Source organism: Centroberyx affinis, unplaced genomic scaffold (genome assembly GCF_046629955.1).
Source record: "Centroberyx affinis isolate AG114_WGS23_722 - 3 ecotype Tasmania unplaced genomic scaffold, CSIRO-AGI_Caff_v1 ptg000421l_1, whole genome shotgun sequence".
NCBI classification, from domain to species: domain Eukaryota; kingdom Metazoa; phylum Chordata; class Actinopteri; order Beryciformes; family Berycidae; genus Centroberyx; species Centroberyx affinis.
Genome location: NW_027279086.1, coordinates 1 through 24716, shown reverse-complemented (window position 1 = coordinate 24716; position 24716 = coordinate 1). Strand labels below are relative to the sequence as shown.

At 42.4% G+C, this 24716-nt stretch overlaps 1 protein-coding gene across 1 annotated transcript; it reads left to right on the top strand.

The window, feature by feature from the left end:
- Positions 1–315: 315 nt before the first annotated feature.
- LOC139641975 (connector enhancer of kinase suppressor of ras 2-like) lies at positions 316–24713 on the top strand (the record flags this gene model as incomplete). Its single annotated transcript, XM_071516654.1, is given in 10 exon segments — positions 316–379; positions 12253–12416; positions 12895–13102; positions 18181–18263; positions 18802–18843; positions 20029–20148; positions 20984–21043; positions 21435–21503; positions 23727–23873; positions 24630–24713. Coding segments are annotated over 10 exon segments (1041 nt in total), but the record flags the coding sequence as incomplete, so codon positions are not given.
- Positions 24714–24716: the final 3 nt, after the last annotated feature.

Genomic DNA, 24716 nt, shown 5'->3' with positions numbered 1-24716 from the left:
CGCACTGGGAAGAAGGGAGGGTAACGGAGAGAGAGCAACAGCCAGGCGACACATGTGTCAGACCGGATCGAGCTGAGGAATGTACCGGATTCCGCTGCACACACACCCGGGCCGTCCCGCACCGAGGGCTGCGCTGCGTTAACGGGACACAACGGGCTCCAAGGGCGGACGGACCGGACCGGGATAACATAAAGGAGTCACCGGGCCGCGGAGGGGGGGGGGCGGGTGGCGGGTTGGGGGGGCGGTGGTTGATTGAGCTTTGTTTTGGGTTTAAACCTCTTGCGCGCAACGGAGAGTCAGCGCAAAGTTTCCTCGATGGCGCTGGTGATGGAGCCGGTGAGCAAATGGAGCACGAACCAGGTGGTGGACTGGATGAAAGGTAGGCGGCACACACACGCACGCGCGCACGCGCGCGCGCGCACACACACACACACACACACACACACACACACACACACACACACACACTGAACTTACAGGTTATACACACACTCATACGCCCACACATAGGCTACACACCTGCATACACACATGCATACACATACACACAGACACACACAGACTTACTGGATACATACTTTCACACACACACACACACACACACACACACACGCACGCACGCACGCACGCACACACACACACACACACACACACACACACACGCCACATGCGCATGACCGACCAGTAAACCATCCATGCATACACACACATAACTGATCACGACACTGATCATATATGAAAACATTTACTGCATGGGAGGCAGTGGCACGACGTGATGTTGTGTGGGTGGTGTGTGTGTGTGTGTGCGTGTGTGCGTGTGTGTGCGCGTGCGTCATCGATTTCCCGTTCTGGCACCTGATGATCATCTGCTGTATCTACCTGCTGATGATGTAATGTGCGAGTGACAGGAGGAAACTTGCGGGACATCGCTGGCCTGCGGGGAGCTGGAGGAGAGATGATCACACTCTGAAAAAAGATCCACTTGGGTACAAACAGGGACAGTGGAGATCAGTTTACTAACCTTTTTTTAAGTGCAGAATAGAATTTAGACTTCATTTAGGCTTACATGAATCTTAACAATGTAAATGCATAGCATATATCATAGTAAGTGAACTATCAAACTGAGGTTAGTAAGTAAGTTTTATAAGGAAAAACAAAAATATAAATTAAAGCTTATCTGAAAACATAATTGATTTTTGTTTGTAATGGTGGTTGTGATGATCACACACTTCTAGAGGCTAAAGTCATGCATAATTTAACAAGCAGGCTGATTAGGCCAGGAGCCTCTGAACCAAAGGAAATATTCACCCAAAAACACTGTAACACTGTTAAAAAAAGGTATTTTGGCAAAGTATTTTGCATTTCTGGGTCCATTTTGTTGGTTGGTGGTGTATTATTCTGATTACCCTGAATAACTGTCAAAACATAGACGGCATGATGTGAGATGTGAGATTGAGATGGTTCAAGTGCTGCAACAAGGGGGTTTGATAACAAAACATCAAAGGTAAACAGGTTTAAGAGTAGAAAATTTTGCAGCGTCAGATTTTGGTGTCCCTCAGAATCAAAGAGCGAGGGCTTCTTTCTAGACTCACCATTTTGCACTAATATTTACCAATCATACAGGGAGAAATCCATCGTAGAAGAGGCAGAGAGGCCAATTTCTCCACCCACAGCAGCTTCAATAGACCAGAATGCAATGCAGCCACAAGACATGTTGGGTTTTGAATAAGGAGCGTGACTCTCACTTTTTCCCGACTGGAAAAAACTCTTGCTCTCTTGCTCTTACTATGCTATCACTACCAGTATCGCTCTCTCCATCTACATGTACTGCATGCAACAAGTTCAGCCACGTTCTCTGGGGGTTGTCGAAAGGCATTCTGGGAAATGTAGGAAATCACTAACTGGAGCAGAAGCAGACGAGGCAGGTTGAGGGAAAGTGGCTACACCAAAAAAATATAATCACAAAATAACTCCTGGAACGCACTGAGCATCACAGATTGATGATATCTAACAGTGTCAGAGTATCTGAGGGTGGATTTTTCCTTCAGTGCTTGGTCATAGTTGACTCACCTTTTCATTTGCCACTAAGTACAACAACCGTTCAGCACAACATATGTTAGTAACAACACATATTGGCTCACCATATGTTATTATTAAGCGGATTTTACCCATCATTACCTAAGCCTATACTACTATACATAACAACACTAAAAGGTGCCTTGCCACAATATAGTAGATTAGTCAGGTTCATTACCACGGTTCATTTAATTCACATTAAGAGCCAAGTTTGAGTCACTGTGTAAATACTGTAAATATGAGTCCTATTCTAAAACAATATATATCAATTTAAGTTCAGTCATTCAGAACCTGCAGAATGGACCGATAGAGGATCCAGCTTGTAAAAGTGTTGTCATTTTGTTTGCTATCAATCAGTTTGTAAGAGCTGTCGTCACTTTTGAAATGACAGATATCTCATACTGAATATGTTATTAAAGCTGATTTGGAGGGTAGATCAACAGACAAAATGGTTAAGTAAAACTAATGTTGGAAAATGTGTGCAGGTAAGAGAAATTAAGAACCTTTGGACATTATGTACATTTTGTCTTATAGAAGTGCATTTTACCAAAGAACGTGATCATCCTAGGACATTTCAGACTACTTGACAAGCACTTCCATCTACATTTTGCTCTTATCCAGAGTGTTTTACAACGAGTGCAACAGTAAAATAAGCTTGAATTCCTGGATCACCAACATTATAAGCAGCCAGTAGTGAGGAGTGCGCGGTTGAACACCACAGTATCCTGCACACGTAGCAAATATTGTTGTGTCCCTACAATGATCATATATGACAGAAGTGCAAGGGAAAGAAATCATTCATAATTCCCAACAAACTATGCATAGCTGGCAACTAATATACATAGTTGCCACCCAACAATTCCCATAACATGATAACAGATATAGTAAGATGAGCCAAACCATTAATCCTTCCGTTCATGGAAGCTTATTCATCATCCATATTACATGTCATCTTCCACGGATGATGCAGACGCCCCTTGAGCCAATCAATAACAAGATGTATCATCTCTCCTGGTTCCATCAAAATTGCACCAGAGGCATAGCAGTTATGGGGTTTCAAAGTTAGAAATTTTGACCTTTACTCATGCATAGCGCCTCCATCAGGCCAATCAGTGTAATTATTTAAATGCTGGAGGACAAAGATGCAAGTGTAAAGATGAATCATCCCTCCAAGTTTTGTTACAGACAGAGCCTGACCCATAGTTCCCCCCTACGCAAAGAAATAATGACTCATAATAACTAATATTAGTGATAATTGTTATTCACTATGTTTAAAAGCAGTTCAGTGAATGTACTGGATCACTGGCCTTATTAAAATGCAAATGGAAAATCATGACCAAAAAAAAATTATTTACATGATGTACTGTGTCAGTTTCTCAATTCCTCATCATGGATGGTCTATTGGTCGGTCATGTGCATATGGCATGTGTTTATGTGTGCTCCTATGTGTGTGTGTGTGTGTGTGTGTGTGTGCACAGTGAGTGTGTGGGCGGATGGTGAGCTGTTCGTCTCAGACCGTCTGTGCAGAACAGCTGACAGACACATACACACCCGCTCTGAACAGAAGGCTCCACCCGGGCCCTCGCGCACACGGACGCACACACACACACACACACACACACGTGGCATGCCTTAGTGTGGTATTTGGTTCATGCTGGGTCTCTTGGGTGTGTCTGTGGCGACAGAGAGAAACATGATATATTTTCTGTGTGTGTGTGTGTGTGTGTACAGTATAATGCACTGAACACATATGCCAGAGGCGCCCGGGGCCAAAAGGTTTGGGGTTTGTTGACCTAGTGACAGCCTAGAATTAGCATGGCTGAGGCTAAAACAATAGCAGTGGTACAGTATAGGAATTCTAGCATTATTTCTACCTTACTGTTATCTTGCTCGTGAACTACTTCCAATGTTGGGAGTGCCGGGAAAAAAATTTGGCCCCCGATTCACTGTCCTGCCTCCGTATGTTCACACAAGGAGCCGGGCGAAATGTTGCCTCATTTTACTTGCATGAGTGTGATCGCTAGACTTGAAAATCAGCAGTGAAATTGGCGTGACGGCATGCGGGCGCGTTGGATGCCACCGCTTGCCACAACAGAAAGCTGCCAGAGCGATAGTCACAGCCATTAGGATCAGCGGTTTTGGTTGACATCTTTCTTGACTCTTTTTTTGTAACGGCGGGGAATGATGAGACGCAAGAAGACGCAGATTACTCGACGCCGTGCTTCAGCGTTTATATTTTTTCATCGGAACATCCGAGTCGGGCGTGAATGTGTGTGTGTGTGGGGTTTTTGCCGGTTCGTTTGTTGGTTGGTTGGTTGGTTTGTTTGTTTGTTTGTGCGGAGCCGTTTTTGCAACCCACAGCGCTTAGGGAAATTACGTTACGCAAGCCTTTAGGCCACACAGAGCCCCAACAGCCCCGCGTGAGGGAAATACAGTATGCGCTCATATTCCAGGCAGTACGGTAGAAGTCACATAAGCATCAACCAGCTCAAGGTTGTTTTGCGGTACATACACATACCAGGAAGAAGAAGAAGCTCTGTGATTTTCTTACTTCTGAGGCATGGATTGAATCATCATCAATGAATTGAATCAATCAGTGAAATTGAATCAATCAGTGAACAGGTGGAGTTTTCAAAGTAGACGTAGTTTTGCTCACTACAAACATGCAACCCCCCCCCCCCCCCCGACACACACACACCTCCACCCAAGCACCTTTCCCCAACATGCTCAATGGAAACTTGGACTCTTACTTTTGCGTTACCCACCTGCTGTAGCATTATGGCTGGCTTGTGCTGCCAAGTGTGTTGTCAATTATCGTTTTAAAATACAATGCAAAACTATTGCTAAAACAGTAAGCAAAATCTCATTCTTATCAAGCAGACTTAGATTGTGTTTTTTCAATTAGCAGCACGTTGTCTGCATGAGATGTTGCAGGATTTTCACTGTTTTCTACTTATCTTTTAGATTTGCGCTAACAAAAATGAAACAATGCAGAAGAAAAGTAATAATGGATTACAACACTGCTTATGCTTGTATGTTAATCCTTTTGTGCTATAGGCTTGGCAGCCAGCACCACCAATATCTTCTTTTGGGAATCTATCTTTTCTAAACTTTTTGTGCAGATGTTACCACAGATACTAGATGGGGAGAGAACTGTACAGCCGCCTGGATAGAGTCCTGCTTGAAGCTGATTATCTTTCTGTTTACAGCATCAGGGAAATTTCTCGCTCAAGCGGAACAATTTCAAGTCAAGCGAACACCTCTTCACCCCAATTCGCGCCGCCTAGAGTGAAGTTGTGTCCATCTCGCTCCGTTTGCCTCCTTCAGTTGATTTTGCATGTATTCGCACAGCCTCTAAATATATATATTTTTTTTCACATTCTGTCTGAACACAGAGTTAGGACCAATTTCGTGGGCGGCAGGGTGAAACCGTTCTGTAATTGAAAGGCCATGAGTTTGAGCCCCACACCAAGTCACTGTGGATAAGAGTGGCAGCTAAATACCTAAAATGTAAATGTGGAACAATCTATTTTCATACCTGATTTTTTGCTACTTGACTCTCCCCATCATAGATTCAGCGCTCTAAAATTCCTGGATGCAACTTCAACATTAAACGGTATATTCTCCAAACCAATTATTAATTACACAACAGGTTGAACATATAGTAGCATGCACAATTATTTTGGCACTAGTAGATTGATGTAGAAACGACAGGAAAGTAGATGGGCTGGCGGGTGAATTCTGAGGGAGAGAGAGCAACATTTACGCACGGTTAAACACTTGGGAGCTGCAAGAAAAAAGGCACAAAAAACAACAACAGTAGTTATTAACAGAGGGATTGAGTTTGTCTGGTTTATTTCCCCCATGCCAGATCATCCCACACGACACTGGGATTCAAACTGGCAACCTTCCGGTCATAAAGTCACTTCTAATAACCGGCAGGCTTCCACCACTCCTAAATTACAAATCCCAGCGACAGAGTGAATAATTGTCCAACTTTTATTGTTACCGAAGCTTCAGAGTACTTGGAACAGATGACACATAACCCGATAGGGAGGGCCAGATCTTTTATAGGCCTCTCTTACATCCCAGGAGTCACCGCAAAATCCAGTTTTATTAGCCTTGTATGTGTGTGTGCATGTGTGTGTGTGTGTGTGTGTGTGTGTGTGTGTGTGTGTGTGTGTGTGTGAGAGAGAGGGTGTTTGTGGGAGTTTGGCCCGCCTGCTGTTGTGAAAAGTGTGCCTCTGTGGGAGTTAAGTGTGTGAGTCAGCTATGAATCACGCTTTTCTATACCAGTCAAACACGCACAAACACACACACACACACATGTCCACATACACATTTACATGCAAAACATGTATGAGTGCATGATTGCACACATCTTACACCATAATACCACCAACCCACACACACACACCTACCATGTCCTGGTCAGTGTATGGCAACATGTGAGGGGGGAATGTAATATATTTCACTGGATATAGATGATCTTACAGCAGCAGCCGTATTTAACTGTGTAGCACTGCTTCGGTTTGTGTTTTTGTGTGTGTACAGCGTACATGTGTGTATGTGCGAGAGTGTGTGTGTGTGTTAATGTCACTCTCCCTGATCAGTATTCAGGTCCTCACTCACCCTTTCTCTCACTGCTAGTGATAAACGATGCAGATTAACAGTGAACTTTCACTACATATCTCTCTGCCTCTCTCTATTTTCTCTCTGCCTCTCTCTTCCTCTCTATTCTCTCTCTCTCTGCCTCTCTCTCTCTCTCCATCTCTCTACCTCTCTCTCCCTCTGTATTCTCTCTCTCCCTCTCTCTGCCTCTCTGTCTCTCTCGGCCTCTCTCAGCAGTAGTAACACTTTGCCAGTGAGAGCCAACATCGTTTTAATCAGCATCACGTCTATTAGCAATCATCAACTATTAGCACTCATTAAAGCACGAGGCTGCCTGTTAGCCCCATTTGTATAGACACAGGCACACACACTCACTCACACAGTCACACACACACACACACACACGTCTCACCTAGTCTAGTCACAGGTTTCACATTCATCTCCTCTGCGAATCTAAAGTGTAAATCAAACTTCAATCCTCTTAACATCGCCTTGACCCCCCTGACCTTAGAGCTGGAATTCATCCAAATCTCATCCAAACGGTTTTGATGTCTTTATTCTTATCAAACCCTGCCATGCTTGTCAGTGGGAGCTGTGGGCTGAGATATCACATCGACTTGAAGTGTTTGGCTGTTCAGATAGGGGAATCCATTTATCAACTTTCCTCCCAAAATGAAATAGTGGTGCTTTGAAAAAAAAAAAACCACACTGACGCCTAGTCTTACAAATTGATTGCTGGCATGGGGTAGTTTGTCATCTCAAGACCTTCACTTATAAGACTGTTACGATTTTGATGATGGAATGACGTGTTTTTGAAGTGTTGATGAATTTCCAGCCTCCATTTTCTTTTTTCGAATCGTATATATAGGCTGTGGCATTTTGGAATTTAACGGTTCATTTGGACTTTAGATGCAGAGGATGAGGGAGGAGAGGAAGAGAAGGGAGGGGGCAGAACATTAGAAAGCGACAAATGCTGTTTGCTCGTTGCTGATGAGAGATGGAATTTGTGTCTGTGTGTGTGTGTGTGTGTGTGTGTGTGAGAGCGTGTGTGAAATGTGTGTGCAATTTAGCAGCTGCCTTATGAAGTTTCTTTTCCTTCCTCTCCTTCTACCCAGCTCTCTCTTTTGTCATCCTCCCTGTTTCTCTCCTTCTTTCCCACTCTCTCTTCCCAGCCTCTTTTTTTCCATCTTTGTTATAGTGTGGTTATGATAGATGAGTGTATTATGACGCTGGGACGCGAAGCGGGGGAAATCAATGCTCATTCCTCAGAGGTGTGTGTATGTCTGTTTTGTGTGTGTGTGTGTGTGTGTGCATCTGTGTGTGTTTGCCAGGTTTCTGTTTGTTAAGAGGTTAGATGTTGGATACATTCATTGTTTTGGGAGCCAGGGGCTGCAGCTGAGCCGCTCTGTCTTGATCTGCTTTTCTTTGACTCAGCAAACCTGCTCAGGCCAGACGAACACACACACACACACACACACACACACACACGCTCGCACACACACACACACAAACATGCACACACCCACCTACCTGCACACTCACGCTCTCACAGATCCAGAGAGACCTACCCACACACACACGCACAACGCAGACGTTACACAATCCAACTGAGAGTAAAGCCTTACCTGGATGGCTGCCTGATTGCCCATCCATTACCTCCTTTGTTCCAGTCTCTCGACTCTTATTTCACTTATAGAGTTTGTCTTAGGCTCTCCGGAGACTCTTAGCCGGACCTGTACCCATAAAGAACTGCTGATCTGGGCCCAATTTATTTCTCAAATCATAATGAAGCTAAACTGTCTTGCTATAATGTCTTCTCCGTCCCTTCCTGTGGTGCAGTATAGGCTTTACGGCGGTATGAAAAGTATTCCTCCACATTTTATGCGTTGGGGGATCGGAGGATCCAGTCTGTAAAATTGTATTTAATTGAATTTGTTTCATTTTGTGTTATCAATCATTTTGTTAGAGTAGGTGTTTTTCAAATGGTGGGTATCTCACTCTGGAGCGAAACACTTCATATACTCTGGGGTGCTGCAGTGGTGGGAATTGACCATTTGCAAAATTTCTCACTTACCTCAGTTACTGTTAATGTGTCTGACAAACTTTGAAGATGGATGCTACCATAGATTCTACTGTCTGCCTCAGTGATTCCCCAACAACACCATTTTACTGTATTACGTCCTTGTGAAGAGTCAAACTGCTGCAACAAAAGCCGTACTCCAATACTCTCAGTGCGGTGTCGGAGTAGACGGATGCTAAGCACGATCACTATGTCAATCATTATTTCGCAAATGGTCAATAGGGGCGCCGACTATGATTTGACTGCCTTTTCTGGTCCTCAAGTGTCTCAAATGTATAAATATTTTATGCTTTTATTTCACACCGTTCTGGTTTTGAAACAGGGTTTGGCTGAAATCTACAAAACTGCAAACAAATAAAACTTTAAAATTTAAAAATATGATAGAGCAACTGTTATCTGAGACAAACTGGAACAAGCAACTGGAATACAATTTGGTGAGATTTTTTCTGTGCAGATTAAAACAAAATTGATTTTGAAAAGAGACTGCTGGGGAAAGTGCAGTAATGGCAGGCGATTAGCGCTATCATGGCAGCGCGTAAAACCCATAATTTTGGGGCTGTTGTGGATGCATCCGATAATTGATCGGTAAATGATTGTGTGGGGATGTGTTTGAGTTGTGGATGGGTAGACATAGATGTTTGTATCATAGATGGAATAATGGTGGTGTAGGAACGAGAGGAAAGTGAGCACAGGGCCCATAATTCCTAGCTACGCCCCTGTACGCCCCCCTCATAATTGCCATTGTAATATATGTGATTGCAGGCATCACAGGATAGCCACCTTTACGCACCAGTTTAGCCACCAATTCACTATTATTACAGTATAACAACACTGTCTCAGAAGAATTCGCTGGGGGGAAAGACAGAATTCTGATTAGTCAAGTCAATTTATTTATAAAGCACATTTAAAATGGGCCCTGTGCACAGGAGGTGACTCTGCCCCCCCCCTTCACTTTCCTCTCATTCCTACACCACCATTACTCCATCTATGACTGACATCTATGTCTACCCATCCACAACTCAAACACATCCCCACACAATCATTTACTGATCAATTATCGGATGCATCCCCAACAACCCCAAAATTATGGGTATTTAATAACATGTCACTTTAAGCCACTGATTATTGCTGCTGATGTTTTTGCACCCGTTAGTTGTAGTTATATTTTATCGCCAATTGTATTTTATTGCTTATAGCTTGTATATTGCTTAGATTCTGTACTTTTTATGCTGATATTTTATATTTCTTATTTATTCTTTGTAAATGGGAAGTCTTTATATATGTGAAGGTTTAATTCAATGCACCATTTGAGGTTGACGCAATTGCAATTTCATTGTGCTTGCACAATGACAATAAAGTTCTTGAATCTTGAAAAACAACCAATTGCTGTACAAAAAAGTGCAGACAAAAAGTAGAGACAACAACAGTGCAAAACTGTAGAAACACACACAGATGCACCAACGCACAGTTACAACACACACCAACGCACAGGCACAACACACACCAACACAGTCACACACACACAGGTAAATCAAAGTCAAATGCCAATGAGTAAAAATGGGTTTTAAGACGGGATTTGATTGTGTCGATGGCGGGGGCAGACCTGATGCAATCGGGAAGTCTGTTCCACAGTCTGGCGTCTGCAACAGCGAAGGCTCGATCCCCCTTAAGCCTCAACCTAGACCCTGAACCTGCCAATAGTTTCTGATCTGAGGACCCGGGGGACTTAGAAGATGAGTGGGGGCGTCGGAGATCAGAGATATATGAGGGAGCCGACCCATTCAGGGCTTTAAAGACTAACAGGAAGACCTTGAAATCAATTCTAAAGCGTTTCAGGAGCCAGTGAAGAGAGAGGGTAAATGTGGTAGCTTTTTGGATGAGCTGCAGGCGGGACAGATGACTGACTCACACCTGTGTACAAGGAGCTACAATAATCGAGGCGGGAGGAGATGAAAGCATGAATCACTTTCTCCAGGTCATTGAAACGAGAAGGAGGACTGGAGTTTGGAGATGGTTCTGAGCTGGAAGAATAGACAGGCGATGGCAATAATCTGAACGCTTCTTACCCGGTGGATTCTCATTTTCCATCACAGCAGTGACAATCCACCAGAGACAGATTAAATAGATCTGCAAGGCGTGTCTCAGTGGATCAGTGATCTAATGCGTGCAACATGGACTCATTGCATTGTGGGTTTGAATCCTGTTCATGACCTGACTTGTTTGTCATCCCCTCTTTTTTCCTATTACTTCACTTTGTATATCTTACATAGCAGAATTGCCATTAAATAATTCAAGATTTAATGTATACAAAGATTTCATAGGTGTAGTTAGTTCAGTTAATTCTTTTAAAAATAGACTGGATAAATTCTGGTGAACAAAGGATATTTTGTATAATTATAAAGCTGATTTGTGATTATTTGCGATTATCTGTGAAATTATTGTGATTTAAAAAAAAACCTATATTGTGGTATTTTTTTTGTTGTATGGTTGTATTGTATGTTGTTTGTTTTTAAGTTGTAGAGTCTGGTGTGGAGGGCTTATATCCTGTACCAGAAAATTTTCAATAAATTTCAATAAAAAAAATAAAAAAATTAATCCAGTTTCTACAGCGTCATCATTTTGTCAACCAAGGACTTAAAGGATGAATCAACACTAAATCACATTGGGCAGAAAACTGCTGCTGCTCTGCTCTCTATGGGCTTAAACTTTCAAGCATGTTGCACTTGTGGCCACGCCCCAATCAGTGATGTCAGAGCAGGTGTTCCATCAGCTGTCAAAAGCAGAACACCTGCTTTGACATCACTGATTGGGGCGTGGCCAGAAGTGCAACATGCTTGAAATTTTCAACCCATAGAGAGCAGAGCAGCAGTAATTTCCTGCCAGAAAATGGTTCAACTATATAAAACATGAGTAGTAAACGGGTCAGGTTTTGGTGTCAGTCCCTCAGAATCAAAGAGCGAGGGCTTCTTTTTCTAGAGCCGCAATTTTGCACCGAAGTTCAACAATCATACAGGGAGAAATCCATCATAGAAGAAGAGAGAGACCAATTTCTCCACTGACAGTAGCCTCAATAGACCAGAATGCAATGCAGCCAGAAGGAACGTTTTGAGAAATGAGTGTGGCTAGGATCATAGACCTGTACCAAAGTTCACAAATTAGTTGGCTAGCTAGATATATTTATGGTCATCTTTAATTGAAAGCAACAAGTTCATGACCCTTCACTGGGTGTTGTCAAAAGGCATTCTGGGAAACATGGTGTGATATTTAATATCATACCTACCATCCTATAAAATTGATCATACATTGCTTTATTTTTTTTGCGAACAATCAGTTTGCAAAAGAAGATGTCACTTTTTTCTTGTGTTTGATATCTCATTTTGAAATGAACCTCCTGGATATGTAAAAGTGTGTGTATATTATTGTGAATGACTCTAATCATGTTTTTTTTTTTTTTCTGTGTGTGTGTGTGTGTGTGTGTGTTGTAGGCCTGGACGACTGCTTGCAGCAGTATGTGTGTGTGTTTGAGCGTGGAGGTGTGTGTGGGGAGAGGCTGCTGAGGATTAGCCACGCCGAGCTGGAGGAACTGGGAGTTTCCCGCATCGGACACCAGGAGCTCATTCTGGAGGCTGTCGACTTGCTCTGTGCTCTGGTGAGTTTCTCTGTGTGTGAGTGTGTGTGTATGTGTGTATGTGTGTATGTGTGTATGTGTGTGTGTGTGTGTGCATGCGCATATCTGTTGGCCGTTTTTATTGTTTTGCTCCAATGCAGTGCTGGACTCTCATCAGCTGTCTATACAGCTGCAACCATAATGTATGCCCTTCTGCTTCAGTGCGCATTGCGATAGATTGCTGAAAGTATATATTGTCGCTGTCGTGTGAAAACCTCGTATCTCCCAGATGGCAAGATAAACAGCCTTGTTTTCAGCTGGACCGCTGTGTATTTTGAGTTTATCCTGTGGGTTTTGAAAGGATTTCATAAAGAAGCAAGTAATACTACAATTTAAGTTAAGAGGTTTTCACATGACAACAGTGATATACAGAGTAATAATTATAGTCTACTTTGTATTGTACTGTGTGTCTGTGTATGTGTCTCTCTGTGTGTGTTTGTGTGTGTGTGTGTGTGTGTAGAACTCAGGTCTAGAGACAGAGAGTGTGAGGACTCTGGCCCACAAGCTGGGCGCCTCGGCCAAGAACCTACAGAACTTCATCTCCGGCCGCCGCCGCAGCAGCCAATCAGAGAGCAGAACCTCCCGGCGGCTCCCCAACGACCTCCTGACCTCTGTGGTCGACCTCATCACCGCCGCCAAGAGCCTGCTAGCCTGGCTGGACAGGTAGCACATCTGCAGACTCTCACTGTCTTGCTCTCACTCTCTCTGTCTGTCTCCCTCTTTTAGATTCACACACACACACACACACACACACACACACACACACACACACACACACACACACACACATATATGCACACATAAAAGCACATGCAGATTGGAGTTTTAGTTATACAAACATTTCTTGGAGGCAGAACTGCTCTAAAGGTGGGAATAATTGTTTATTTGGAGGCAGAACTGCCATATTCTCATTGGTTGAGTCAAACCTCAATGGGCGGAGCTAAAGAACCACAAGTTTCTGGCTAAGGAACATTAGACTTAAGCCCAGTGACAAAGACAAGAGGTAAGAGAGGAGAAAGCTAATATTATGAAGCCTAGCGCTTTGCTACTAACTGAAAAGATGCAATCTAGCCATACTAAGTTATCTTTGTTAGCTAGTTAGCCTAGCTGACCTTCCAAATTCAAATTAGCCATACTAGCCTATAGCTATCTAGGTAAGCTAGTTAGCTAGCTGCTGACTTTCCAGATCATGAATGTCATGCTCATGAATGAGTGAAAAAATGAAGTCATTGCCATTTATATATTGTTATTGGTTGGATCAGAGTCTTTGCCATTCAAATTTGCCAGTTAGCTATCTTACGCTCTGGAAGAGTGTGGTTCTTTGGCTCCACCCACTGAGGTTTAACTCAACCAATGAGATTATTGCAGCTCCAATTAAAGCTCCAATCTGCAAAGCACAGATATACCTATACACTCTCCTGCAATTGTTGGTTGTTGGCATCTTCTGAGAAATATTTTTAAATGGATAATGTAGGACTTATAGGCCTCCTCTCTCTCTCTCTCTGTCTCTCTCTCTCTCTCTCTGTCTCTCTCTCTCTCTTTCTTTCTCTCTCTCTCTCTCTCTCTCTCTCTCTCTCCCTCCCTCTCTCTCTCTCTCTCCTGTCTCCCTCACTCTCTATCTCGCTCCGTCATTTCATTTATTTATGACATGACACGATCCGCTGCACACAACACACATCAGATACAGAACTAAAGGTCTTTGACATCGGTTCTTGAAATGCCAGGCACCCACATCTGCCCTCAGGCCATCTACACACACACTTAGCTAATTACACGCGCACACACACTCTCACACACACACACTCACACACACACATTAACACGCACACAAACAGACACACACACACACACATACACCCACATCCACACACATACACTTATGCAAGCAATCAAGCACACACTCACACTTTCACCCACTCACAATGATGCAACTGTAAATGGCGAAGTGACATTGAGAAAGTGATAGATTGAGGAGAGCCGGTGCTTCATTCTCTTTATTCATAATTTTTGAGACATACCTACAGTATAGTGTTTTATGAATTTATCCTGCATCTACACACCAAATGTGACTAAAAGACCATTTTCCAGCTGTGTGGATCCACTGGTAAATTTAGCATATGATCCACCAAGCAGCTTTTATTTCAGTGAACTGTCATCTTCTAAAATTGAGTTGCACCGCTTAGGAATATCAGATCAAAACCAGTAAAACAAGTTGAATTTTTTATTAGAATAAGAGCAGCTTGGTGGATCATATGCATGTTGAATTCATTAGTGGACCCTAACAATCTGGAAAATGTTGTGCTTTATATGTCGGGCTTGCATCTATCCTACATTAATAGTGCAGAGACAACTGTTTCTTGAATGTTACAGCAGAGCCAAATTAGCATATGTTAAAACGAAACTCTCATGTATTTCAGCCAGCTAGTTACAGTATTAGACCGTTCCTTGTAACTTTCAACTGCTGAAAAGAGCAAAACTTGATTTTTCCATGAGCAATAACCCTCTGGGATGGAATAAAAGTGCATCAGTAGTTCAGAAGGCGCACAGTAAAATGCACGGCTTCTTCTATCACTCTCTACTTAATAAATGACGAGAGTAAATACTTGCCAACCTTGGCAGTGTGGAAATAAGGTGATTTTCAAAATCAAAGCGTGGGGTCTGGGGGTGGATTTTAAGATTCAGAGACCTCATTTCCTGCGCTCTGGTGACTTTTCATGCATAAAACAACAATGAAAACACAGTGCAGATCTTCCTTTCCCTTTCCCTCTGATGCCCTGCCCAGACAGTATGCAGGCGAAGCGACGGCTCTCACTTCCAGCTACTTAATGTCTTCACTGAAGAAACATCGTTAGGCAGACTGGACTGCTCCTTCTTTGGCTGGGAGTCAATGACAGCGTCTCACATTCATACCAGCATCTCTTTGTCTGCCAGGGGCTTATTTCATTTAAGCAAAACTTCGTCATCTTTAAGGTCTTGGCAAGCTTCGGTGTCTTTAACCTCTTCTTCCCTGTCGGCCCCGCTGGGTCCATCATTACAAACGCAGGTTGCACGGCCAAGCTTTGTTCAAACCCACAGAACTTTATTTTAACTTCTAGTCAAGATAACAAGTTTTCCAAAGACACCATATGTGTCATGCTGAATTACAGGGAAATGTGTATAAAATGATACACAAACATATAGATTTTTTCCAATTTGATGTAATGGTGCAGCCATAAAAACATGGCATCTTGTATTTTAATATTTCATTCAATATAAGCAGCTAGAGCTTCAAGAGAGAGTTGGAACGAGCAGATACAGAATATGGACGTGACATTTTTGTACAGTTAGGAAAAAACAAATTCTAACTTTGAAGCTGCTTAAGGGGAAATATATGGGTAAAGTCAAGGTACAAGGGGTTAAATTAGTAAAAAAAACTATTTTGCTTAGCCAGTGCCCACATTTTGCACATGCGTAGTATAGTGAAATGTTATGTGATGAATATTCATGAGGATTCTTCATTAATTATTACATATATAATGATTATTATTCATTAATATTGTAGTTTTAGACAAGGGTTTCCATTTGCTGGAACAGTGTGCAGTATCTTCCTTCCTATCTTTGCCCATACCATCGGCTTCTTATGCTTAACTGTTTTCTTTGTGGTGACAGACATTATTTTAAAAACCCCCACGCTCCACACAGAAATCAACTCGAGAAACTTTGCAGAAGGCAAACGCTTTACGCTTTAAAACTGTCAGTGAGGAAGGTGAACTCGTCCTTCCAAGACAACTGAAACTTACGGTTTTCCTTTGAACTCCAAACCACTTAATAACAGAACCATAAAGACTAAGTTTTTTGAGTGACATATTTTGCTGGCCGTATAGGGCCTAGATTTTTTGTGCTACTGTTTTTAACAAATATAGCAAATTGGCAGTTTTGGCAATTTGATAAAATTATGGGAGAAGATTGGGAGAAATGAGACCATGAAAATCAGGGGTCAATCAAGAGAATTGGCAATTAAGCTTTAGTAGTTATCTTTTCTCTGGTGTAAGTCGTAGACAGGGCGGGTTATAGAAGGACGAAACTAACTTACTAATATTGATGATAAGACATCAAAAGGTGCCAAAAGACATCGAAAGTTTTCAAAACGCTGGATTCTTATAATGGGGGTTTTGGCTAGTTTTGAAGTAAAAAAAAAAAAAAGCATCTAACCCCTAGAGAGAAAAAGAAAAATCAAAATAACAAAGAAACGTGGCAAGAAGTGGTGAAAACTGTAAGGAAAATAAAAAATCCCTGTGATTACTTGCTTGCTGATTTCAACAGGCAGTTTATTGCAGTGGCCTATTACTGTGACGATTTGTGAGACTTATGGTCCCTGCAATTCTTAAACGGAAATGGGTTTTTCTCTGCTGTGATGACCCATGGACCCATGGATTAGCCGTAGCCATGGCGAGGTTTGAGCTGGGTGTTTGTTGGACCGGAGTGTTGTGTTTCAGAGTTGTTTGAGGGTTTGAAGCCTGATGGTTAGCAAGCAGTCTGTGTAGCCTTAGGTCCTGCGTATATATAGCACACAGCCTCAATACTGATGACCCAAATCACACACACACACACACACACACACACACCACACACACACACACACACACATACACACACACACACATGCACACGTATACACTATACACTAGAGGCTGTGGCCGAATTTGAATCTGGGTCTTTAGAACAAAGAAGTGAGGTAACAGGGTGTGTGTGTGTGTGTGTGTGTGTGTGTGTGTGTTTTGTTTATGCGTGTGAATGCACATGTTCTTGTGTGTTCTTGCTGTTCGGTGCATTATTTCAATGCGGTTCTGAACGCTCACCATCTCTACAGCTGCAACCCCAATGTCCAGCCGTTCTGCCTGAATCTGCACTGTGATATAATGCTGACTGTATGTATGTTGAGTGATGTGCATTCAATGTGACTTTCTGTGGTGTTTGCACTTCTTAGTGCTCCATTAGCTGCAACATGTCCTTGTACCAATATCACTAACACCTCGTTCACATTTGACTAGTCTGTTTTGTTACGGTACGTCAGCCCATTCATTACTATTGGACACGATTTAGACACAACACAACGCCCCTTGTGGTCAACGGCTCTGTTGGCAGCAGAGTGACGTATATGTTGGAAAAATCCAACATTTTTATTGTCTCCAATCTGTCTTGACTCCATCACACTCCTTTTTCTGCTATGTCTTCTTATGCTATGTGTTTTTTATGTGCCGTGATGATGCCGATTATTTTATGTGCCGCCCTGTTGCATCTCAAATTACCCTCTGGGACAAATAAAGTTGAACTTGACTTGATTTAAGTTTTTTTTTTTTGTTGTTTTTCCCTTTTTTTCTCCCAGTTTTGTCATTGCCATTTTCTTCTTTCTTCTTCTTCTATTACAATATCTAAAAAACATTATATGTGACGCTAGATTAACCATTTCAAAATCAGAAAAAATATAAATTATGATTTGCTGACAATTACATAGGCTGGTCATCTGTGTATGATAGGCTGTTACTTTGCCTTAACAATATGACCTCCCTCCAAAATATGTTTTTTAATAAGTAGCAGAAAGAGCATTCATGCATTGTACTCGCCGAATATGTGGGTCCTCACATGAATGTGTGAGTCTGTCTCCCCTTTCTCTCCCACCTTGTGCTGTCCATCTCCTCTGTATATTATCTAATGAAGCAGAAACATTATAAAACATACTGCTGTGTTATCTGTTCCTCCCAGGTCTCCTTTGCTGCGGTGGCAGACTACTCCGTAACCCGAAATAATGTCATCCAGCTCTGCCTGGAGCTCACCACCATTGTACAGCAGGTGTGTGTGTGTGTGTGTGTGTGTGTGTGTGTGTGTGTGTGTGTGTTTGCAGGAGGCTGATAGCTCTTATTCTCCTGCTCCACTTGAAGTGTGAGGCAGAGGGAGGCTGCTGTGGGTTGTCACATCCTCCTGAACGGTGTGTGTGTGTGTGTGTGTGTGTGTGTGTGTGGGTGGGTGTGTTTGTCTGTGTATGGCAGCAGCATACAATATAGAAGACTCTGCTCTCTGTATCCTTGAGCAAGACTTGTATCTTTACTATTTACATCCTTACAGTATGTCTTTTTTATGATTGATGTGGATATAAATAAATGATCAAGATGCGTCTGTTTGTGTGGGTGTATTTTTGTCTGTATGTGTGTGTGTGTGTGTTTGCGCGGTTAAACACAGTAAGGCCTAGATAGTGTACAGCAGTAGCAGTGTGAGACGAGAGATGGTGTCTGGGTGTGTGTGTGTGTGTGTGTGTGTGTGTGTGTGTGTTTGAGTGCTTGCATGACAGGATGTTCTGCCTGCGCTACATTAAATTTTGCTTGTCTCCCAGGACTGTACGGTGTTTGAGACGGAGAACAAAATCCTTCATGTGGTGAGTCTTGTTTCCTCAGCCAGCTGTCGCTGTTTGCGCTCTGTAGATGGGTAGCATTCCATTTTGTAAGATCACTTTCCCTCAAATCCACCCACACACACACAGACACAAGTCGTAGCTCGAGACCCATATGTTAAAGGTGCTATGTGTGGCATTCTGACGTCAATAAATCATCGCCACATTAATTATGAGACAGTATAATTACCATAGACCATCTTCAAGGAGACTGCCAGCCTCTACCAGGCTCTACACTGCATTTTACATTGTGTGCCACCTGCTTGGATTTGGATTTGGCAGGAAATCTGCTGGATCGCTTTACGGCACAAAACAGAAAGAGGGCGCTGTTCTTCCAGAGCAAATAGAGCTAAAGCTTGTAGAGTTTCTTACAATGGCAGAGGGTGGAACGGCTGATGTAAAAATCATTTCGAACATGTTTATCCTCCTCAGTAAAGCCAAAAAGAAAACCTTTGACCGAAGAAGCAAAGCAGTAGCAACATCCTTTGCGATAGGAAGCAAAGGGAGTTTATGGGAAATATAAGGATAAAGGATAAGGATGTTTTATTGTCATTCCAGAACATGTTGCACATGAAAGGGAACAAAATGAGGTACTCAGATCCCTGTTCAGGTAATAGCAATTATAAAATCAAGAGGAAAGCACACAATAAAAACACCATTATAAAAATAAGTAAATAAATATATAAATACAAGTATAAATATAAAGTGAGCAAAGTGTGAGGATAGGAATAAGACTGTACAAATCTGAAAAATAAACAAGGTGCCAAGTGGGCCCAAATTGCAACATGCCCTGATATGAAACAATAGTAATAATAGCAGCAAATTGTTCAGTGAGAAACAGCAATTGTTCAGTGTGATTTTCAGGATTTTCAGTCTTAAAGTGCATATGGTCTTTTTTGGGAAATACTAGCACTAACAATACTAGTGTACAATAGAGGCTATCGATAGTCTTGACCATGGTCTCATTTATTTACGGTAATTATAGCAAGGTATCTCAGTTAATTTGACAATGATATATGGATGTTTAAAAAAGCTACAGGTTCTTCCTTTTGTCTCATTTTCATCTCTTTTGTAACGCACTGTTGTGGCAAATCTGTTAAGAGCCTGATAAAAGCTCTGTTCTATTTTACTTGACTTCTCTCTCTCTCTCTCTCTCTCTTATCTGTCTAGTGTAAGACTCTGTCGGAGGTGTGTGAACACATTGTGTGTGTGTCATCGGACCCGCTGGTCTCTCAGTCAGCCCACCTCGAGCTGGTCCACCTCACCAACATCAAACCCTCTGAAGGCCTGGTAATGACTGTGTGTGTGTGTGTGTGTGTGTGTGTGTGTGTGTGTCTTGAGTGTGTCATAAACTCTCTACGGGTGTCCAACATTGTGTTTGTGTGTGTGGCACAAACTGTGTGTGGGTATCATCACTGTTTTTGTTTATGTGTTTGTTATGAACTGTGTATCAGGAACTGTGTGTCTGCTGTGTCTCACAATAACGAGGAACCTATGACACTTCATCAGTGACTTTTTCTTGGAAATGCTTCATTACTGCAACTCGACAACATTCGCCAATTGGTAGAAGTTTTCATCCAAAGTGAACCAGTTGAATTGAACCTCCAACCCTGGCAGTCTGGAAGGAAAAAATCCACCCTAAAACACTTTAACACTGTTAAAAAAAAACAGCTACTGGCAATGTTTCTTGCATTTTTGGGTCTATTTTGTTGTTTGGTGGTGTGTTTTTCTTATTTCCATTGATAACGGCATACAGGATGGATTTCTCATACAGGGAGAAATCCATCGTAGAAGAGGCAGACAGATCAATTCCTCCACCGACAGCGGCTGTTTCGTTTTGAGTGAGGGGCGTGACTCTCATTTCTTCTTGACTGGAAAAAACTATTGCAATTGTTGCAAAAGTTCTCTGGGGGTTGTTGAAAGGCATTCTGGGAAATGTAGGAAATCACTACCTGAACTAGAAGTAGGGCTTAGGGAAAGTGAGTACATCAAAAAAGTAAATAACAACACACTAGATAGAGATAAATATCCTAGTGTGGATTTTTCCCTTAATGCCAATGACTTTACCTACTGAGCCACACAAAACCGTCTCTCTCACTTTATTTTTTTTCTCTCTTTCCATCAGGGAATGTACATCAAGTCTACCTATGATGGCCTACATGTGATCACAGGAACTACTGAGGGGGTGAGACGCTTACAATCCCATTTCCACGCATTCACTACTGTACGGCAGCCAAGCAATTTGCTTCGCCTGTGACTTGAAATGAACTACTTCACACAAAGTTTCCCTCCGTCCGCCCAAGGAGGGTCGAAGGGGATTGAAAACCGATTCCAATTCAGAATCCGTGGGAAAAAAAAATGACGCAAATTGGAATCCATAACAGCATGTCGGATTCCACAGGGAACCACCGTGCCAGGCTGGACCTCTGCTGTATTATCGCTTATTTAAGTACAGCTTGCCGTAAAAAACGGTCACACACTGTGTTATGAAGAGATCAATGAGCTCCGATCAATTCATAATCAACTCCATGTCTCTCTCTCTCTCTCTCTCTCTCTCTCCCTCTCTCTCCCTCTAGTCTCCGGCCGACCGCTGTAAGAAGATCCATGCTGGAGATGAGGTCATTCAAGTCAACCACCAGACTGTGGTGCGTTTTGCCTGTTTGTCTTTGTGTGTATATTTGTCGTTAAAAGCAGTGTGTAGGCTATTTTGTGTGTTTATGTACTGTATGTACTTCCAAGTGTGTGTGTGTGTGTGTGTGGGCAGTACTGTACAGTGTGTGATTTATGATTAAGAGTGTGTTTTGGCCTGAATGTGTATATTGTGATTCTATGCACGTGTCGTGCGGTTCTACACGTGAGTAAGAGTGTGTGTGTGCTTGTGTTCTTTGTGCTTGTTTGTTATCCGTGTGTGTGTGTGTGTGTGTGTGTGTGTGTGTGTGTGTGTGTGTGTGTATGTGAGTGTGTGTGTGTATGTGCGCTTTAATCCACCTGGTGCTAAAATGCAATCTGAATCTGTATCTCCCATTGGGATAAGGATAAATGCATGTTTATGCGAGGTGTAAGCACTCGCAGCACGCACCGCGATCAGAAAGTGATCAGATCTGTCAGAACACCTGCGCTCGTGTTATGATGGGATCGCATCAGCCAGAGTCAGCCGGGTGTAACTGCAATCCAGACAGTGTGTTCGCATTAATGAGAAAAAGTATCTGCCCACGGAGTCGAAACATAATCAGCGCGCCTCCTACTAGAAAGTCAGAGAGGATGAGCTCTTCCACAGCAAAGGAAAACAAAGTACGGTAACGAGCTCTGGTGACCCGACACCTACCATTTTTTTTGTTTTTGTTTACGGTAGAGGGCTTTGTACTGTAGCTGTGTCACAAATCTCCTAGCAACCATCATCATGGAGGGTAGGCTGGAAAAAGAGAGATGCCTGAAAAAGATTTTGGTGTTGTGGGTGTAGGTCAATTCAGTACTGCTACAAGTTAAAGTAAATAGTCTATGTATTTCCAAGTTTTTGTTGCTGTGACACAGTAAACGGTCTTGTCTTTAGTCCTATAGTCTCTACTCAAAACACTGAGTTGTAGGTTGAGAAGTGTCAGCTCAGTTAACCTGAACAGTCGCATATTAATGTTAAAATGCAACTGCTATCCACTACTAACAGTACCTTCTTCCAGATACGTTAACTAGTGTGCAAATCAGATGTTTTAACAACAAGACAGTGATGGGTAGCTGACCAGATACTATGGTTAGCTAGCTAACAAGCTGCCATCATCTGAACACAACATTTATCAGATGTATCAGTGGGGAAATTATCAGTTCCCAGTCAAAAACAACATAGACAATAACCATATCTATTCAATTCTATTCAGACGGTCCAGTTGTATGTTTAGAAACGCAATCAGCTGTTCACAGTCATTGTTGCCCAAGAGATGAGGACCTCTAATATGGCCGTCAACTGAAAGCCCTCTATAGACAGACTTGTTCCCTCTCCACCTACACATCCACTTTGTGTAATCTGCGCAAACAAATGAGATGTGAATACAATGCAGCCAGAATGCAAACAATGAGAACATGTATTATACCAGGTGTGAATGAAAGGGCATGATCATTATCTGAATAGGATATCCAGAATCCAGATGCAGATTACAATAAGGTATTTTTGTGCCTCACCATATACATATATATATATATATAATTTATGTGATATTAGCACAGTGGTCTACAATCATGAGCCATGTGTATGCAGGTTTTAATTCCATCCAAACACTAGACCAGCTGATTCCACTGATCAGCTCATCATCAACCAGAGAGGAGGAAGTAATCAGGGAAATCAGCTGGTGCAGTGTTTAGTTGGGAGGAAAACCTACAAAATCTCTATAATAATCATAATCTCTGTCTCTGTCTTTTGTCCCAACTGTGGTAACCATTCTGAATTCTTAAAATTTAGACTGCAATATACTATATAGTACAATATAGTAACTATATACATAGGGTAGATTATTATTGAACATCCTTGTTGAGTAATCCTCGATTTCACTTCTTTCTCTCTTTCTCTCTTTTGTACTCATCATATCTTTTTATTGTAAACATTCATGGAATATACAACGCCTATGTTATACCATGCCTATGTGTTTTATTATACGATGCCTATGTGTTGTATGTCTTAATGCCTGTTATGTGTTTTTATATGCCACGGGTAGCCAAAGGCAAATTTCCGCATATGTGGATAAAGTTTTCTAATCTAATCTAATCTAATCTAATCTAATCTAATCTAATCTAATCTAAACATGGCTCTTGATGCATTTAGCAGACTGCTGCATCAGTCAGTCCATTACATGCCCTGACTCTCTGTCCTCTCCCGCCCCCAGGTGGGCTGGCAGTTGCGTAACCTGGTCGGCTCGCTGAGGGCCGATAAGGGGGGCGTGTCCCTGACCCTGAAGAAGCGTCCACAGAGCACGCTCAGCTCCGCCCCCGCGCTGCTGAAGAACATGCGCTGGAAACCCCTGGCTCTGCAGGTGGGACTCGCTCTACCTTTTATAGACTTTATTAAAGCACTGCGCTGGCCCACATAACTCCCCGAAGCATTCCCTCTCCCTGTACGGTTTCAGCCAAAGCGTGTAATTAGGTCAGGGCGCTGTGGCTCAGCTTGGTTTCGTTTGCCGGCTGAAACGCACTGAAGAGATTTTGAGGGGGAAAGGGGGTGGCATTCCCCTCCCACACTCCCCATGCTGGCACAAATTATGAAATGTATCTCCCTAATTAACCCTGATTACACAATTAAGAGGAAACAGAGGAAAAAATAGCACTTTTCCTCCAACTACACCGCAAAAAATGGCCATCATAACAAGTCATTTTGTCTAGTATTGAGTCTTAAAAACTTAATTTTCTTAAAATAAGTGAAAAAATCTACCAGTGGGGTGAGATAATTTCACTTGCTCACCAATGCAAATCCATTTGTTTCAAGAATTGTCTTTAATCATTTAATGTTATTTTCTCACTACTAGTTGGTGATCTGCCTTCTTCTGCCTTATTTCAAGATATTTACACAAAAAAATCCTTGAACAAGTGATACTGCATTGGAAATAAGAGGAATGATCTCACCCCACTGGTAGATTTTCTTGGCGGTTTTTGGCATGAGTGAATATGAGATTAGATGCCTTGTTAAGATGAATAACAAGCATTAGCTAACCGGTACCAATGCATGACATTAAAGAACACAGAAACCTTTAAGATGGATTGTTGTAGCCCCGCCCACTTTTGTGTCTCTGCAGCCAACCAGGAGCCCAGGCAGCAGTTCAGCCACACCCTCAGGCACGCCCACCAAGAGCTCTGCCCTCCAGGACCTTTACATCCCCCCT